The sequence below is a fragment of the Saccoglossus kowalevskii genome, chromosome 13, assembly GCF_978046115.1.
Source record: "Saccoglossus kowalevskii chromosome 13, keSacKowa6.1, whole genome shotgun sequence".
Taxonomy (NCBI): domain Eukaryota; kingdom Metazoa; phylum Hemichordata; class Enteropneusta; family Harrimaniidae; genus Saccoglossus; species Saccoglossus kowalevskii.
In genome coordinates, this window is record NC_140653.1 from 8,848,995 (window position 1) to 8,869,047 (window position 20,053).

The 20,053-nt window shown below is 36.1% G+C and overlaps 2 protein-coding genes across 2 annotated transcripts in view; one reads left to right on the plus strand and one right to left on the minus strand.

Moving 5' to 3' along the window:
* Positions 1-16,451, minus strand: part of LOC100369124 (poly(A) RNA polymerase GLD2-like) — a 29,977-nt gene extending 13,526 nt beyond the window's left edge. The window contains exons 1-7 of the mRNA XM_002732680.4: positions 16,308-16,451; positions 4,866-5,270; positions 3,831-4,164; positions 3,264-3,378; positions 2,700-2,803; positions 2,085-2,148; positions 1,657-1,723 (exon numbers count right to left, since the gene is read on the minus strand). Of these exons, the coding sequence (XP_002732726.1) occupies positions 1,657-1,723; positions 2,085-2,148; positions 2,700-2,803; positions 3,264-3,378; positions 3,831-4,164; positions 4,866-5,266 (1,085 nt within the window). The 5' untranslated portion in view covers positions 5,267-5,270; positions 16,308-16,451. The remainder of the gene's footprint in view (positions 1-1,656; positions 1,724-2,084; positions 2,149-2,699; positions 2,804-3,263; positions 3,379-3,830; positions 4,165-4,865; positions 5,271-16,307) is intronic.
* Positions 16,452-16,529: 78 nt separating this feature from the next.
* The window catches only part of LOC100367396 (regulator of nonsense transcripts 1), a 38,025-nt gene continuing 34,501 nt past the window's right edge, over positions 16,530-20,053 (plus strand). The window contains exon 1 of the mRNA XM_085506888.1: positions 16,530-16,890. Coding sequence (XP_085363014.1) covers positions 16,702-16,890 — 189 coding nt within the window. The 5' untranslated portion in view covers positions 16,530-16,701. The remainder of the gene's footprint in view (positions 16,891-20,053) is intronic.

A 20,053-nucleotide genomic window follows, 5' to 3' on the forward strand; every position in this document is an offset into this window, starting at 1 on the left:
TGATTAAGCTTATTGTCATAAAAACTAAATATGAAATTGTTGTTGATGTGAAGAAGAGAAGTTTGTTACAATACATTGATATCTGTTTGTTTATATATATGTGTGTGTGCAAGTGCACTGAGCAGTGTTCCTAGACAGGACAGGCAAATTTGAAAAATTTTCCCCATCAACACCAATTGTTAGCAGAAAAACATTTAATTCATAGTACAATGACCCCACGCTAAGTCGGCCTCAGTAAGTCACAGTTTTGGCTAAGTGTTTTGTTGCATTGTGTATTTAATTGGCCGTTAAAACGCTGGAGGAGACAACTAAACATCTACTGGCCATCAACTGAGATACAAAAGGTGATGGCGGCCTGACTTGAGGTGTCGTCAGGGGTATGAAGTCATGACTTTATGTACTTCTTGGCCGGTACCCTTTGATAAAGCTCTATAAAACTTGCTGCAATGAGTTCATTCCATGCGTACATGGACACAGTGATGTTGTTGAATGAAGAAAACTTACTATAAATAAACCCATGTATGTATATACTATTTATCCATTTTCAATGCATTTTTTGCTTGGATCTCGACACCTGCGACTTAGCGAGGAGTCACTGTACCATGAAATCCTGGATATCCTGCACGCCATGCACAAACTTCAAACAAGTCTGCGGCATTAATCAAACAACATATCGCATACACTTAAAACTGGCTAGCCCTGAGTACAGTTCTGTAGGTTGGCCTTCTTCCGCTGATCATTCGACGCCCTGAGAAGTCGCATAGACCGGGGATTCAAACTATTGTAAAGGAATGTATCGGGCGATTTAAGAGGCATTCAGCTTTGCAGTTAAAAAATAGGCAGGTCGATACGTCAAACTATTCTAAATACCTTAACTGGAAGCAAAATTACATAAGATTTCCCACGTATTTATTAACAAAACATTGTTCCGTTGCCTAAAACTAGCTTTCGCCAACGTTCCAGTACTGTAGGTTCATTTTTCGACCACAAAAAAAGTATTTGTGATCGCTAGATTGGTCGATAGATGTTTTAGCTGGTTACAATTATGAAAACTGCAGAATGGTTCTCCACCATAAATTTGTAGGCGGGTGTCGAATCCTCGGTTATGCGACTTCTCAGGACTGTGGGGCCGAATGATCAGCGGAAGGAGGCCAACCTACAGGAATGTACTCAGAGCTAAAAACTGGCAAATTGTCGGTGACAGTGACAGTGAAGTACAAGTATTCAGGCCCCATGTGAACATGTGATGATTTAAGAGAGTTGTGAGAGCATGTACAGTAATGCGAGAACAGTATTATTCCGGGCCGACAAACAAATTTCATGATAATTTGACTCAAAGTCATATAGAATTACTGGTGCTGGAATTAAGCAAACCAATAGGTCATTTTCTGATCGCTGCGAGATCTACGTAACAAATGAAATCAAATGTAAAAACAAGACGAACAAATGTCATAGCATTGTAGTGACACATGGGATTTGACAAACACAATATTCAACAAATAATAATGTGCTGTACACATTTGATGATGAAAGGGTATCTCAATGACATATGCCCATGTGAAAGATTGACATTTTGACACTGAGCTACAATCTTCACCTCTCTCCCATTAAGCAAGATCTCGCAGTGAAAGGAAAATCATCTATTGCTATTCCTACCTTTTTGTATCTGTGAATCTCAGAATAGGCACTCTGGCTCGTATAACTAATAAACTTTTACAGGAAGCTGAATGCAAAAATATAATGATAATTTACAGTAAGGAAAGACACATAATACTGTAACAATTCATTCATATTAATAAAATGTTTTAGGAGAACAATAAAAAAATGTATGCAATATGGATACACTGTAATTGCCCCATTGAATTGTTTACACTTATATAAATTAATGATATGTGTGTGTGTGGCCAAATTCATATTTTAACCCTTATCTTACCAGCCCCATGTACTTTTACATTGACTTGACCAGTTAAGTATACAATTAGTTTTAATTATGTTCCTATTTGTGATACATGTACAATTCTAATAGAACAAATACCATAGTGCAAGAATGAGTCACGCAAGTTGGACGGTTTATTTTTACTTACGAATATCTTGTTGAATTTGTCTCATTATACGGTGAAGAAGTCTAAGTATAAGTGTTTTGGGAGGCTGACAAATAAAGAGAAGACAACAACATCTTTATTAATTTTAATAGCATATGACTACAATGAGGTTGGGATGATGAGATTTCTAGAATTAATCATTTGATCATGTCAATCAAATGAAAATAATATCCCAGTTTGGGCTTTGTTTTTCCTTTTGTTTTAAATATGTATTTAAATATTTTAAATACTGCATGCAAATAATTATTAAAATTAACATGAAAACAAAACTAATACATATTTAATAAAAATAAAATAAAAAAATCCCAAACAGTGTATGATTTATGATAAGGTAAAACGAATTACTACAAGCATGAATAAAACTAAATAAATGATACCCAATCTACTAATTGAAGAACGATAACAAGAACAATATAACAGGATGTTTTTAATAACTGCCAGTCACACAGCTCAATGTTTTATCAATGTAGGTCAATACAAGATCTTATTTACTGAAATTCTTAAAATGAAGGACACAATATTAAACAGACTTTTGGTACCTTAAACTTGAGTGATACAATTGATTTTTATACACAATGTGATAGAATGAATATTTACCGATGACTGTGGCAGAGAGACCATAAGACACATATCTAAATCACTTTGCTTGGTACCAAATCCATTTAAAGTAGAACCAGTGATGTGTAAACCAGAAGAATAAGCTAGAATAAACAAGTACAAGGAGACGGTTGAGTAGGAAGAGAAGATTTGGTGATGAATGCCAAGTCTTTGACATACTGGTAATTTGTGGACTGCATGAATTGACATTTGACAAGAAGAATGTTATGTAAATGTATATGCAAATGAGTACGTCTTGCCACTGTTTAAACAGATCTGAGGAATGAGTGAAGACACTTGAAAAAGAAAATGATTGACCAAGAACCTATTATGTATGGTGTCAATACCAAGTTTGAATGAATTTTGCCCAGATATGACTGACAAACTGTTGATAGCATGCTGGATTGTTGTCTTTTGGGTAACAAAAATCGTTCTCAGTCGAACAAATGTAATTGAATCTCAAAATGAATTGATGTGTGCATGTATACCAACTTTGAATAAATATTAGTCAAGCCATATTTGGGAAATGAGGATGGAAAAACAGACACACAGATCATTACTCACCTGGAAGAGCAATAGACACACATCTGAAAAGTTTGTTTCTAAGTTCTATCTTCTGTGCAAGGTCACTTGGTGTCTGTCGATTTTGAAGGTAGAAATTCCAAATCTCCTGAGAAAACTAGATCATTAAAATCAAAATATTGTTACCATAAAATCATTTAATGCAAGAAAAATGGCTATGAAATCCTCCCCCATCCCCCTTACTATCCTGACCTTGCACCCTCTGTCTTTCATCTCTTCCCAGCCATGAAGTTGTTTTTGAAAGGAAAGCGTTTCCCAGATGATACAGCCTTGATTTCTGAAGTTATGACATGGTTGGAGGACCAACTTGGGGTGTTCTACAAAAATGGTGTCTATGAGCTGCATCGAACGATGGGAGAAATGCATAACTCTGGGTGGTTCCTATGTAGAGAAAGACTAATAACTGTGCCAAGTTTTCCTACTATGGGAAATGGGTCAGGGGCATTACTTATTGAACGCCCCTCGTATCTACCAAAATCGATTTTCATTTTTCAGCTGCTCATATCCACATACATGTACTGTTCAATGTTCATTGTGTATACAACTAACCTTGTCCATATAAGATGGTGGTTGGTCTAATCTGAGTGGTCTGACGAGAAGAATCTGCTGCGTTTGTAGATGGTTGAATGCAACACCAATATCCCCTGTGGAATTCCTTCGACTATCAAAATGTGTTTGCACTGCTGAATAAGAACTAGCTGTTCTGCTCATTTTAGTTTGCCCATTTGGCAAAGAGCGTCTGTTTTGAGAAACAACTGGGGCATCACTCTTTCTTTTTCCCTGCGAAAGTAAATTACTATCATGTTGCCTCCTCCTATCTTCTCCAGGTGTTTTTTGTTTCTTTTCACCATGGTCCTGCTCTGGCTCTTCATCCAAACTTCTCCTACAAGTACAAAATAGTACATGAGTACCATAATATCTTACTTGCTCAATTACAAGCAGCATATAACTGATAAATTATATTTTGTTAGCGTGCATTTAATGCAGTTTTTGGTTTACATAAGCTTTTATTTTTTTTTTTAACGGCAATAACATGTTTGTGCCAACTTGCAAGTATGAGTGATATTAGTGCATTTTACCATAGAAACCATATCCCAGTTTTGGAGTGCCAGACATGGCTGTGTGTCCATCTTCCTATCATAGTGACATCATTTCAATTCATTATACCGCTATCATGCCATCAACCAGGCCCGGTCGAACACAAGTACATGTGCACCTTAACCAAGGTTCCCCCAAAAGTCTCATTCATTAGTGAGTCTGAGGCACATTCACCCAGGTAGGGGACGGGGGGCTGACCCTTATTTAGTTTTCAACTCCAGGTCCGATTTAAGAGCAAAGATGGTATGTATGTATAGGTGCATTGTTCATCTACTCACAACAGTCATAACCCTGTCAACACAAGGACTGCTATACATGTAGTAGTAACACATAATTTTTTTTGGAAAATTCATTTTTACCACAAATTATCCGGCACCGAGACACCTATTCAAACACATACATGTAATCTGCAGTGTTCTCACATTAACACACATATCTTCACTATTAACACTTATGTACTTTAGAATGGAGTATATCAGCACTTACTTCCTCTTGCTTCTACTGACAGTACTTGTAGACTGTTGTGATAGTACAGTATTTTCAACAGCATGCTTTACACTATTAAACTTCCTTGCAGAAGGCGATATATTGAATCCTTGGCTTGTGCTAGAACTTGTACCAGTTCCTTGAATTCTAGCCAAGGCTTGAGCAGTTAATACAGGACTGCTATGTAATTGTGGTCCAAATAAACTTCTAATAGTATTTTGTGGGGTATGCAATGGCAGATTCATTACAGATCTGCTGGCATTCTGTAGGTAATGAGTTGTAGGGCGGTTGTGCTGAAGAGAACGATCTATGACTTTGAGTCCATCTAAGTACGCTTGATTCCATTGTAAAAGTTCATTGCCCGACATTTGATTTCTTCCAAACATCGTATAATAATTCATTTGTCTGAAAAAAAAAATGTTAATTAAATACTCATGCTAACAGTGCATTTGACATGTACATGTACTAGTATACTGGTACTATAAACAGTTTCAAAATAATTTACAATACTATGTCTGTCATGAAATTAAAGCATTTTACATTACATTGTAGCTTTGTTGTTGGCTGCTCAAGTATCTAAGTGTAACTTTCATGACCTCTAAAGGTCACACATCCTGGTACTTTCACTTATCGGTATTTCTTTTAGCTACTTAAGTAAAATGTTTTTGTTAGGAACAAAGAGACAGATTAAAATGCCCAATTGTGCAACAACTTAGGGTATTGGGGGATGAGGGGTCCACCTTTTTTTTTTACTAAAAACATAGTTGAACTCTGGTGACCTTGCCCTTTGTTATATAATATAATTCCCTTTATCATAGTTTGTTTCAATATAAATATGCATTGTCATAATTAATTTTGAATACAAACAAGTTTTGGAATCAGTCTACCGAATGTCCTTAAAAGATGTAAATATCTTACAAAAACATTGGTGCCTTATTTGTTTAATTATTTTAAGGGACATAATTTCCAGCTTTATTCAAAGTAAAGATATTTTAGTATAAAAACAATTGCCTCATCGCAAAAAAATAAGTGCTGCATTTAGACGTGAATAGATTCATAAAACATGCAAGATAACAGAAAATCTTAGCTGCCTTTTGTCCAAGTATTTCGTACAGGTGTCTGTCAAAAATTAATGATTCATTGAAACAAATATGAACTGCCTCATTGTGTGACTACTGTATTATATGAAAAGAAAAAAAACACCCTTTATGAATAGCTATCATGTTGCAAGCTCTGCTTTGTATGCAAATCAACTTAAATAGTTAGTTTGTGTCCAGTGGAGGGAGAAGTCAACAGTACTGTTGCCTCCTGAGAATCTACATCTTCAAACACTGCAAGTGCGTTTTTAAACCAGTATTATAAAAACTCTATCATTCTGTTCTAATAGCTGAAACATATTCCTGTGAGTTTTCATTTGCCGAATGAACTGTTTGTCAAATACAGAATACATATATTTTAGAACAATTTTCTTTTTAAAATGTGGATTAAACGTTTTGCTGTTTATGTATTTTTTATGTATTGTTTTTGATTTGATAACTTTGAACCAAACAGATTTTCTATTAGCTTCAGATCTTGATCAAAGTTTGGCACCCAGTTCATAGGAGTGCTTATATTGATTTTCTGACATCTTATTTTCGATAGGATTTTATTGGTAGGTTTGCAAATGTGTATCAGACTGTGCATTCTCTCCATGAGTTGGTTTTGAAACCCAGTATGGGATTCTGATATACATTACCAAGGATATTATTACAAGATAAATCATTTGCTTCATTGAACACATACAACAATGCATATTTCCACTGAGATCAGTGACCTTTGATGTGTATCACCAGTGATCAGTCAAGTAGAAATAGTCAAAATATTTTATCAGATTTTCTCAATTTTTGCATGATATTTTTATACAGGACATCTGTTGTTCAAACTCAGGGAAGACTTTAAACTGATGAATAAGGTGACCAAGTTTGGTTAAGTTTGGAATAGAATTAGTAAAGTTATTATGCACACAATAACAATTATTAAAGACGACGGCAACGACAACGCCGGACAAAATTTTTCCCTTAATATACCTTTCCCTTCCATCTTTGATGGTACCGGCAAGGTAAAAAGGGGGTGGGGGTGGGGTGGGGCCGGGCTACCTCATTTCTTGTCTATGGCTTCACAAATACAACATTTTTAAAGATCGCATTCAATGCATCTGTCACTAAGACATGTATTGACCAATGACATCACATAAAGCATTAAAACTAGGACCTGGAAATATATAGATACAAATATTTTCTTTCAATAAAATATAAAACAGGTAAAATATAATGTGAAATATGTTCTATCAAAAGTTTGTGCAGCTGTTATAATAACATTTAACCTATTTCTATGGTAAATATGTATTGGATACAAAGCAACAGACAACATTGTATCTATTGTAGGTACAAAATTGTAATTATAGTAGATATTCTGTATTTTGCACATTTGATGGCCAATTTTTACCTTGCCCGTACCATCAAAGATGGAAGGGAAAGGTATATTAAGGGGAAAATTTTGTCCGGCTTTGTCGTCGTCATTAATAATTGTTATTGTGTACATAATAACTTTACTAATTCTATTCCAAACTTTATCAAACTTGGTCACCTTATTCATCAGTATAAAGTCTTCCCTGAGTTTGAACAACAGATGTCCTGTATAAAAATATCATGCAAAAATTGAGAAAATCTGACTGTTTCTACTTGACTGATCACTGGTGATACACATCAAAGGTCACTGATCTCAGTGGAAATATGCATTGTTGTATGTGTTCAATGAAGCAAATGATTTATCAGAATCCCATACTGGGTTTCAAAACCAACTCATGGAGAGATTGCACAGTCTGATACACATTTGCAAACCTACCAATAAAATCTTTACAGAAAACAAGATGTCAGAAAATCAATATAAGCACTGCTATGAACTGGGTGCCAAACTTTGATCAAGATCTGAAGCTAATAGAAAATCTGTTTAGTCAAAAGTTATCAAATCAAAAACAATACATAAAAAATACATTAAAAGCAAAACATTTCATCCACATTTTAAAAAGCAAACTATTCTAAAATATATGTATTCTGTATTTGACAAACAGTTCATTCGACAAATGAAAACTCACAGGAATATGTTTCGGCTATTAGAACAGAATGATAGAGTTTTTATAATACTAGTTTAAAAACGCACTTCAGAGATTGCAGTGTTTGAAGATGTAGTTTCTCAGGAGGCAACAGTACTGTTGACTTCTCCCTCCACTGGACACCAACTATTTAAGTTGATTTGCATACAAAGCAGAACTTGCAACATGATAGCTATTCATAAAGGGTGTTTTTTTTACTTTTCATATAATACAGTAGTCACACAATGAGGCAGTTCATATTTGTCTCAGTGAATCATTCATTTTTGACAGACACCTGTACAAAATATTTGAACTAAAGCCAGCTAAATTTTTCTGTTATCTTGCATGTTTTATGAATCTATTCACATCTAAATGCAGCACTTTTTTTTTGCAATGAGACATTTGTTTTTATTCTAAAATATCTCAATTACTTTCAATAAAGCTGGAAATTATGTTCCTTAAAATAATTAAACAAATAAGGCACCAATGTTTTTGTAAGATATTTACTTCTTTTAAGGACATTCGGTAGACTGATTCCCCACTGTTGGTTCAACCCTAAAACTTGTTTGTATTCAAAATTAATTATGACAATGCATATTTATATTGAAACAAACTATGATAAAGGGAATTATATTATATAACAAAGGGCAAGGTCACCAGAGTTCAACTATGTTATTCATTGTAAGAGGTATGTATGGGGGTTTAAAAACTAACTCTGCGCCGTGATTGTGCGACTCGCCGAATGTTGATTATTGCACTCTGCGACAGGATCGCAGAGTCATTCTGCGAAGAGCACGATTCCCATTGGTTGGTTGGTCGAAAAACGCGAATCTCAATGGTCGATCTATGTAAAGGTACACAGCATGCTTTATTATAGAAATGTTTAGTTTTAAATGGTTATTTCGCAGACTGCTTGTGAACTACGGTAAACAAGTATTTACCGACGACATGCCGCACGGTTCAGTAATCAGCAAGTATTTAACATTGATTTATTAACATATAAAACATCCGCAGGAGGTGATGAAAGGGGTTACAAAACACATTGTTGCCTGCCTAATTACGGTGTAACATCAGGGAGCTGGTAACATTAACGCCATCTTGAAGTTGTAAGGCTTCGTCCGCAACTATGCTCATTTGCATAGGCGGGCAGCTTTAAAGCGAGTAGAGCGTGAAGTACGTTTCACGCGATGTTACGTTCTTTTTTTGTCATTAGCAAGTATAATTTGTTATGACTATATTCATCACTTTGAATTCCCAAATAAAGCGTGTAGCGGGTCAAACTGTTTTTAGGCAATCAATATCGTTTCATTAAGAATATTAAGAGAGAAAAAACGTAAAGCTGTGTGAATGGATTGAAACTACTGCTGAAGATAGAAAACTAAAACGGCAGTGTCAACGGAAAATTAGATGGGTGCACGCTCTCTGCATAAACGGAAATAATTTTATGCAGTTTAACCCCCGACATTTTAATTCATTTTGAGTTCACACATATTGGGCGTGTTTGTCGGCGGGGAAATCCTAATTCAAATGATTCTTCAATGTAAATCTTTAATATTCCTGGTTTATTTGTCACATTATAAGCAATACATTATTTTTGTTTTACTTCTAATGCTGCATATTGTTCATTCATTTCCATTGCATGTTTTCATTGACATTCTATTCCCTGCCGCAGTTCGATCTGCGTGTTGTCAATTTTTGTGGATTTTCATCACTATTTTTTGGCAATTTTCCATGTTCAGGACCCTGGGCACTTACCCGGTTAAATATGATAATATATTTGGAATATAAACATGTCGGAGATATGGATCCAGAAGCTGATGCTTGATTATAATGATATTTTTTAAATTGAAATATTTGACAATTCAGTATCTGATCTCTGGAACAGCAATAAGTAAAACAAAATAGCCACCAGTGAGTGAGTGAGTCATTTTGAATACATCTGTAAATCTATGACATGATGTATAATGAATATATAAAATTTGAACATAATCAGTCAGAGCATGTCAGAGATATGGCACTTAAACTGCAGTGATTAAAACAAAATGGCCACCAGTCGGCCATCTTGAATCAGATCATGAAACAAATTGATGTGCATATGTATAATATTATGTATGATGTATGTGTTTGAATGTAATTGGTCCAGGCATGTCTAAGATATAGGTCTGAACGCATGGATGCACAGAGGTCAATCTATAACTCCCCGTTTTCGAACTGCGTCAGAACGGGGACTAAAACATTATGTCAGTTGCTGGTGTCAAGATAGCAGCAGAATCACAGTACTAGTAATCAGTCAGTCATCACTGTCCACAGCAGGGATATGATTTCACACACTGAGATTGAGAACTCCAAATGACATAGTAATTATACAGAGCTAACCTGGATAGCATTTGAATCATCGATCGCTGCGTAACGTAACCAGGGTTTCCATCTGTTTGATTCAATTCTATTCTCACTACTAAATAAATAGCTCAAGTTAATGTTGTTGAGTTCGTGAGTGTATGTTTTAACATACAGTAGCATTGACAGTGCTACAATAAAAGACACACTGACTAAGAAGTCCATTCTGCGCTAGTACTATTGTCAAATTTTAGAGAGTCTAGGACTATTTATACAGGAGACGTTTGAGTAAGGAATTGTTAAAATTTTCCATTGCCATATCAAAATCCTTTATTGGACAAAAACATGTTCTATATTCACCAAAAAACAATGTTGCTATACTTCTAGACAGACAACAGACTCAAAACAAAAGAAAACGTCCAATCAAAACGACCTGCATCCTTTAAAGTCAAATCTTATCACCTGTTTTCGAGCGAAAACACATTGAGGCCAAAAACGACTGATTTTCACCCATCACCTTCTATGATTTTTAAATAATATTATTGTCACGAGGTTGATTTAAATATTTGGATAAATTATACGAATGTCTAAATGTCGGGTTCCAAATATCACTCGTGTTGCGGGGTTCTTTTACCCGTACCAAATTAATGGTATATACCTCTAAATGAGTAGTTGTGACCTGTTCAGCAATATGTTTGGGAATACGAACATACAAACACAGCATACTAGAGAAGACGAACTAATCAGTAACAAGTAAAGGAATTTAATTAATCACGGAAAACAAATGCATTACAAATAACATTAACCGCTCCCTAAATAAGGGAAATAAATATATACGGTTCGCTTCCTAAACAAGGTTCGCTCCGGGTTATGAGCACCAGCGCACAAACACGAGCGGGTAACTTATAATAAATGATAGATTAATAATAAATAGACTTCATCGTGTAGCTACACAACTTTCAAACAAAATACGGCATTCCCCGTTTCAATTGTTGTCTTAATTAACCGGTTTGTGCACGTAAAATAGAATAGTCATAAAAGATACAGAATGCATTTCACAAAAATACAATAATTAAACACTTGACAGCTAGTGCCCTAGACTAATGGAAAGTGTGGGTGTGGGGTGCATGCAACTCACAGTTATGTCCGTACGAAGTCGGCGCTCGTTGTACGGAAAACTGAGTGTAGTCACCACCAGGATAGCAGAACTGACGAAGAAACGATGTTACGCGTCGAGACCATTCGCTCGCAGAAACCCAGCGCAGGGAATATTCGAACAGCCATGTGCGTCACCATAACTTCAAGAATCTGGGACCAACTTTGTCAAGGGTCTTCCTCCACCGTGATGTCTGAAGAAGCAACCCAGATGACGTGGCATTCACACATTATATAGTCGTACACCTGGGATTAACATCACAATACGCTGGAACTTACGGCGGAACCATTTGATGCACAGGGATAATTGACACCACTCAATTACACAATGTAGTGTCACGTTCCACACATTCGCAGTAAACTACTGGAAGTCAATTCAAAACGATTGCTGTGTATAATAGAATGCATTTAGCATTTCTCCGGTTCAGACTGCCACCTCGGTAGCTTTACAGTTATTTCCGACGATCCCTGAAACAGGGTTCCAAAGTCACTGTGACGTGATTTCCATCACGTGCAGGTCACGAGTCTTGACTGTACGTAAAGTTAACGATCTTTCTGAACCGGGGAAGTTGAAATAATCGCAACATAAATGTACCGTATGTAAATAATAAAAATCTATCTCAGCTGTCATATCCTACCTCGCTGTCATATAGTGGATCTTATCCTTAACTGACCACAGTGAATGTATTTTAATACAGACCTTGTGACAATCATTTATACAGTCCAGTAATTAGTTATTTATTAAAGGCACTAAGGGAACCAAAATTTGGGATATGAATCACTCCGATGATGAAAAATCTGTGAGGGACTGCATTTCAAAAACATATTTTATATATAGGGTATATACATGTAACTAAGAAATCAGTTGCAATCAATAAAATGATACATTAGCACCTACTACCGTACTTGACCGCGTTAGCGCCCAGGGTCCTCAATTCGGGAAAATCATGATTTTTTATGCGAGGCGCTTACCCGAGCACTTCCCTCAGAAATAACAATTTTAATTCACCATGTGACAGAATGAGGGGGATATTATGTCTTTGAGGAAAAATAAAATTACAAAATAAGTTGCGTAGCCACTGATTTTTACAATGAAGAAACAGAAACGGTCACAAAAAATATGCAATTTTTTTTTACAATTACGTAACACCTTAATTTACGAGATTAAAAAAATATTAGAGTCTGTTGAAACATTGAAACACAGTCGAAGTCAAAATGAATGTCTTGAATCATACACAAACTCTCAATGAAATGTACTTTCTGCCATGATGTATTTGCTTAATTTGACCTGCAACAAAGTCCTTTGACCTAATGGGTCAAGTCTGTTATTAACCAATCAGAAAGCTGTGTTGTACCGACACAATTCTTCAAAAATTCCCGAAGACTTTCTGGCAACGCAACGCAACTGAATATGGCATGAAATATTTACCGCATTTTACTTTTATTAACAGGTCATTGTTGAAGCATAGTTTACACACGGTTACCATGGTCTACGCATTCACAACACGACAGTCGATATCCACGATTTGTCATATAAAACCAATTACCAGTATTCGTAAAGCAATGATCAAAGCCCAAGTTTTAAAATAGTGGCATTTTGAAGGGGTTTGCCAAATGTGACACCAAATATAAAAATTACGCAAAAGTGGGGCGTGGGTGCTTGACCCTGGGCATGGGTGCTGATGTGGTTGAGTACGGTATGTTTCAGGAGCCAATTTACAAATTCATTCATTGAACAAAGACACTGTTTTGAGTAATACAATTCAATGTGAGGTTTCCTCCTCTACAGTGGTTTGGGAAAAATTGGTATAAGCATATTGAGAACATATCCTTTGACATTAGCTAAAAAAAAAATAGGCCAATGGCCTGTTGCTCAACGGCTATTGTACAAAAGATTAGTGCTGTATATGCCACAACTTTTCGTTTAAATTTGTACTTTTAAATGAAATATCGCCAAACAAACACACAAAATTAGAGAATTAAAGATATGACTATGGGATCAACAAATCTAGTAGATGTCAACACAAGGTACATACACACTAAGTATCAAAGCATTCAGGCTACTGGTTTTGAAGAAGAAGTCGAAAATAGAATTTTTGACCAAAAATGACCATTTTAAAATAGTCTGAAATCAGGTCGGGTCGTAACAGCCATTTTATTTTAATTATTTTCGCCTTAAGTTTCTACCTTTCTACTGTCGATGAGTCCCGAAACTATTTCATCAATTATTTTGAGGGCGATGGTCCGAAATTGGTTGATTTCATGACAAAAACCGTGTGAAATGGGAAAACTATGAGGCCTCGTGGCGTCACGATAACTTCTTCAAGATGGCGGCAAAACAGGGATTTCGCTGTAGTTTTCTGCGGTTTTCGTCTTGAAATCTTCCAATTTCAGACCATCGCCCTCAAAATAATTGATGAAATAGTTTCGGGATCCATCAACAGTAGAAAGGTAGAAACTTAATAAGGCGAAAATAATGAAAAAAAACACAGCTGTTACGACCCAACCTGATTTCAGTTCGGTAAAATAGGGTAACTCGCAAAGGATGGAACTGTAGCTCCATTGTTTCGCGTTAACACCACAATGAACGAAATAACCAACAGCGAAACCAAGTGAGCTAAAGAACTGCAACTAGGTTCAACCACGGTTTTGTTCAACACAATGGCAACAGCAGACTGCAACCTCTGCGCTCAATCCACACAATCACAACTTTTGGAAAAGACTTCTGCCAGTCAATAAATTCCATGCAAACACGATTTTGTCTGTCCCAAGAGTTCCACAACATCCATAACCACTTTAGTTCAGTCTTTGGAAGGAATTCAGTCGATTTAACAGGAGAATCGACCTGCCCACACAGACGGAAACAATTCGACTGACCAACAGAACGCACAGACTTATTCATAAACAAAGTTATTCCAACACCATACTATAGATGGCGCTCTCACTATAGACCGCCACAGTAGAGTTTTGGGGGGCTAATTTGTATAATTTTTGGCAGATCGACTTCTCATGAACAAATTACCATCTACACTCATCAAGGCATCCACACACCAAAAATCGAGTCAAATGGTTCGGCGGTTTTTGAGAAGAAGTCGTGCACAGACAGACAGATAGATAGACGGACGACAGACGCAGGACAGAAACTCATCCTATAGGCTCAGCGGACCTATGGTCCGTTGAGCCAAAAATGAAAGCTAGAAACCGAGAGAACAGGAATTGCTGGTACAATTCAAGAAAAAGAAAAATGTACAGACATACACCGCAAAAATAAATTGCACTGGTCACACTCTACCTGCCACCCCCTGATTTCAAATGTGGATATAGTTTATTGAAACACATAAAATTCCTCAGAAGGAATTAAATTGGTTACACTAACTGCTAAAACGATTCACAGTCAATTCGTCCCAATTCACATTCGTCCCAACACATTCGTCCCACAAGTCGATTCGTCCCAATTCACATTCGTCCCGCAAGTCGATTCGTCCCAATTCACATTCGTCCCACAAGTCGATTCGTCCCAATTCACATTCGTCCCATTTCACATTCGTCCCAATTCACATTCGTCCATTTTTTTTAATTTTTGGTCAGCGTTACGATCTTGAGCAGGGTCAATTTCTATGCCAACTGTTACTGACACGCTAACTAATAACTCCACGTTGCGTGTACGGTGTATTTGTATTTATTAACTAATAACTCTACGTTGCATGTGCGGTGTATTTGTATTTATTAACTAATAACTTGTACGTTGCATGTACGGTGTATTTGTATTTATTAACTAATAACTCTACGTTGCGTGTGCGGTGTATTTGTATTTATTAACTAATAACTTGTACGTTGCATGTACGATGTATTTGTATTTATTAACTAATAACTTGTACGTTGCATGTACGATGTATTTGTATTTATTAACTAATAACTCTACGTTGCATGTAAGGTGTGTTTGTATTTATTTATTAACTAATAACTTGTACGTTGCATGTACGGTGTATTTGTATTTATTAACTAATAACTCTACGTTGCGTGTACGGTGTATTTGTTTATAACGTCGGCAAAAACAAAATTGCATAATGAACAATTACGCATGCCAGTGCATGACGTGTACGTGAACAGTTCGTTGTTTGGATTTTTTGTGTTTATTTGGCGAGTTAGTAGTGGGCGAACCTTAAATCTGACGAATCGATCGACTTGTGGGACGAATCGACTTTGGGACAAATCAACTTGTGGGACGAATCGACTTTGGGACGAATTAACTTGTGGGACGAATCGACTTGAGACGAATCGACTTGTGGGACGAATCGACTTGGGACGAATGTGATTTGGTACGAATCGACCGTCCCCCGCTAAAACACATAAATGTGTGACCCCCGAGCAAGACCGTACCACTCATCAGTTGACTAAACCCATGTACTTCACCTATTGGTAGAAAGAAAGGGAACCCCGATATCACGCACGCCAGCTGACTAGTCCGTGGAGCTGGTACACATAAATCATGAAAGCTTTTTGCTACGTAAACTAAAACATATTTCCCGCCGGTCTACTGTCACCATTCTATCTCACACAGGGTTTCTAATGGTCAGTCCTTTTAAAATGACTATTTTTGATGAGTTTGTATAAAATATACTGCGAACCAGACTATGTTAATGCACAGTCCCCCGACACCGTGTTGAGGGGCGGGGTTAATGCATGTTGTTCTGAAAATTCTGCATCTGTTAAATTGACTTTGGTTGCCTTCCCGAATTAAGCTCAGCTAGTCCGATGCCGGAAGTTGGCTTTTCAATTGATTAATAACACATTATTTTAGCAGAAACATGTTCACTTACCTTCTTTGTACAACTAACTGTTTGGGTAATCGAAAAAAAAATTCATCTACCGATTAATTAATGGCTTAATTCGAGATTTCGACGATATAAACCTTCACAGCACAGAAAAATTTTCAACATTTCATTTTGTTAAACAGCGCCACCAATATACAAGCGCTATAAACGTCATCGATATTTTTAGCCGTGACGAAAACGTCATCGAAACATGCGCAGTGTGTAAACGTCACCCATTTCCGCGAAAATGGCTCGTGCCGTCGTGGAATCTTAAAGTTTCGCTTCTGTTCAACCGATTTGTTGAGGATTCAGAGCTTCTAACGGAACATAAACTAACCATTTACTGTTGTAATAATTGCTGATTGCTCAAAGGAAAATCTGTGCATTAGCATAGCGAAAGATGAGTGTCGACGCATACGGTCCAAGCTCGCAAACTTTAACTTTTTTAGACACGGAAGAAGGTGATCTTCTGGGTGCGGACACGCAGGGTTCCGAGTTTGATTTCACCGATTTTACACTCCCGTCTCAAACGCAGGCATCACAGAGCCAAGCATCTCAACTCGATTCACAGACACAGAGCCAAAGTCAGGTGAGTTTGAGCGTTTTATATGTTATTCATTTTGAAATTCACGTGCACCACCGAAAAACCGAAGTAATAAACTACATCGCACAAGTAGAATCGATTTGTGTTCTAAAGTTGTGTGCCATGCGCCGATTATGGCCGACATGGTTCTTTGCCCGAGACCGCCATGCGTAAATATACCGGTAAGTTTGGCATGACGTGACAAAATTCAGTCTGGTTGGTTGGTTTGTTTGTGTGTATTCAGACAATATCACACGTGCATTCAATATGGCGATATTAGATCAGTTAATATTACTAAAAAATTAGGAAATCATAAGATTCTGTCGACAATTTACTCGCATTTCACCTGTTTGATTAATATAATAAAATGTAACAAACAAACAAATGTATGTATGTAAATTCATAAACCGCAGAATGTAAATCTATTTTTATCCAGTGATATCATCTAAAGTCAACTTTTTCGGTATATAATAGGATGCATGTTTAATTGTGGTGGAATCTAGGTCACTGGGGCTTTTGTTTTATATTAAATATTAGACGTTGGTGTAGTTGAAGGGTACATCAAAGTCTAGCTTTATGAACACCATATTTAGTGTTGGGGCTAAGTCAGGGGTTCGTATAGTGCAACGGCTTGGGTGAAGTTTCAGTAATTGATGTAACATCGTTAAAATATACAGTGTTGACCTGAAACATGAAAATACTCGCTAATGTTGTAGAAAACGCATGCTAAAACCAGTGATGTAAATTTGTTTTTAAGTGAGGGCAAAAAATGGAAATGTAGGTCATCCCAACAAGACTGAAAAACACAAAAAAAATTAGCTATTTTATTCAGAGCAGGTGGTACTTTTGGCCGGCTACCAGCTCTTTTCTACATCACTTCAAAACAAGCAAAATGTTCTTCCCTTGCTGACACTGTTAATTAATTTAAGTGTTTGTTACATTTATGGAATGTTGAATTGTGCTTGATACAGATGACACTCAAACAACAACTCTATTAATTTACACACCCATTTCATTTAAAATAAAAAATAAATAATTATTAAATTTATCCTATTAATTAGCAGTCTTCTAAAACAGATTTTAAATTGTATGTATTAATTCATGTTCTAACTTTATACATGTATGTATAAAACATACAGAAATCAATTAAATCAAGGGAATTAAGAAACAAATAAAACATGTTGCAAAACATGCAATGCATTGATGTACATTCAATCTTGAGTTGCCACCTTGGATGTGTACTGGTATATGGATGCCATGATATCTGCTTGACAGTGTCATAATATTTTGTGTGGTACAGTCTCTGCCTGCCAAAAGCTCCCACTTGCATAATTTTGAATTTCTTATTCAATCCAAATGATTCTTACGAAGAACCTTTATAATATTTTTTTGAGAAACGAAAGTACATAGTTTTCTGAATATTTTCGTTTTAAATTTTTTGCAGACTTGTGTCACTGGTCATTGTACCATATGAGTGAACAGTACAGTACTTCTTTCTAAACCTGTTGTCAGATTATATCGTGATAAATGTTGTATTATCTGTTTTTTTTTGGAATAATGAATTTATTGAACAATAAAATTGTACCCCTTTTTTGAGCACTTTGAAAAAAATATTTCTTATTTGTAGCCTATTAATTTGTGCAAGAAACAATCATTTTTACAACTGTTAATTAGACTTTTTCACAGTATTTTTGATGGTACTGACCTTGTGACATCAAATTCAAGTTTATCTAGATCATAGCTAACCTTAAACATTTCAAAAATTACTGCATGTGTCACTAATACACAAATATGTCACTTTATCATTTCCATCCACTTAATTCCACTTTTTCAAATTAAGGTAGAGATGCAGTTTATTTGGCTTGCTTTTTAATTGAGTAATTAGACAATGAAGATGGTATTATATATCCAACATGTTATATATTTTCTGAAAGCTTATTATACAAACTTTGTAAAACTTGTCTTTATTTTAAATATCCAGAATGCGTTTTTGATTTTGGGTCAAAAATATGCTTTTTTGGGCAAAAGTGGTTTAAAAAAAATTAGCTTAAAAACTTCAAGTCCGTTTGTGGGTAAAATTACATCACTGGATACCTTGGTATACTACTAATTCAAATGCGTCCACTCATCTCTCTAACGGCTTTCAAAGTCGCACAGCATGACCTCAAAGTTCACTTTTTTCTATTTTTGCATAATTTATATATCCATGTTAATCGCGGACTTGTTATTTTTGTTCCACTCGCCGTAATAAACTGTCCGGACGCATTTTGAAGGGGGAACACCTTGTCAATAATGTGTGAAAATTTCGAGGCAAATGGCCAAAGCGTCTATCAGCTATTTTAATTTAAAACCCAAGAATTCACCAAAAATAGAAGACTAGAAAAAGGCTGATTTGCATATTTGCGCGTTAAACCGGAAATTACTGCTTTGTCATACTTTGTCATACTTTCTAGACTATTGAAATTGAAAGTTAACGTATAGACATAGACATTTTATGTAAAATCGTTGGACCAGAACAACTGCTCTTGAATTTATAAATCAGAAACACGTCATTCATACCAGTGTTTTGATGGGGTCGGTAAAAACACGTGGCAATGCCCAGTAAATATGACGTAATCTCATGAATTATTAAACAGGGGGCGGTCCTAGGAAGGTGACCTTTTCACACGATCAAAATATCATGGCTTCTCTTCGATGTATTTTCAATAAAAAATCTACGAGTATTTCAGAGCCTATGGTTTACCGTGAAGAGTACAAAGTGGGATATTAAATTATTTATCCTTGATGATTTGTATGTAGTATTGAGAACCAACTCCAGGAAGCGAACGCACAATAATGAATAATCGCGTAATCCTAGAATCGAAACACGAGGCACAGAAGTTTTGTTCATCGTTTCCAATCCCATTTTTCCCAGTGCAACATATTTGTTAAAAGAAATATTTGAATTCTGCTCGTTTTTTATGGAGGCATTTTTTTATTTTTCCGATTTTGGCAACGCCTTATTCAGGGATTTTCTAAGACAGTCGTACAAAACATGCTGTTGTACTACCAGCGACGGTCGCCTGCAAGAAGAGAGCTCCAGCTCCTAACGTAAAAGTTTTAAAATTTCGACCGGTTTTAAATAATTAGTGTTGGAAATCTGACATGTTTTAAAAGTTCAAAATGAAGG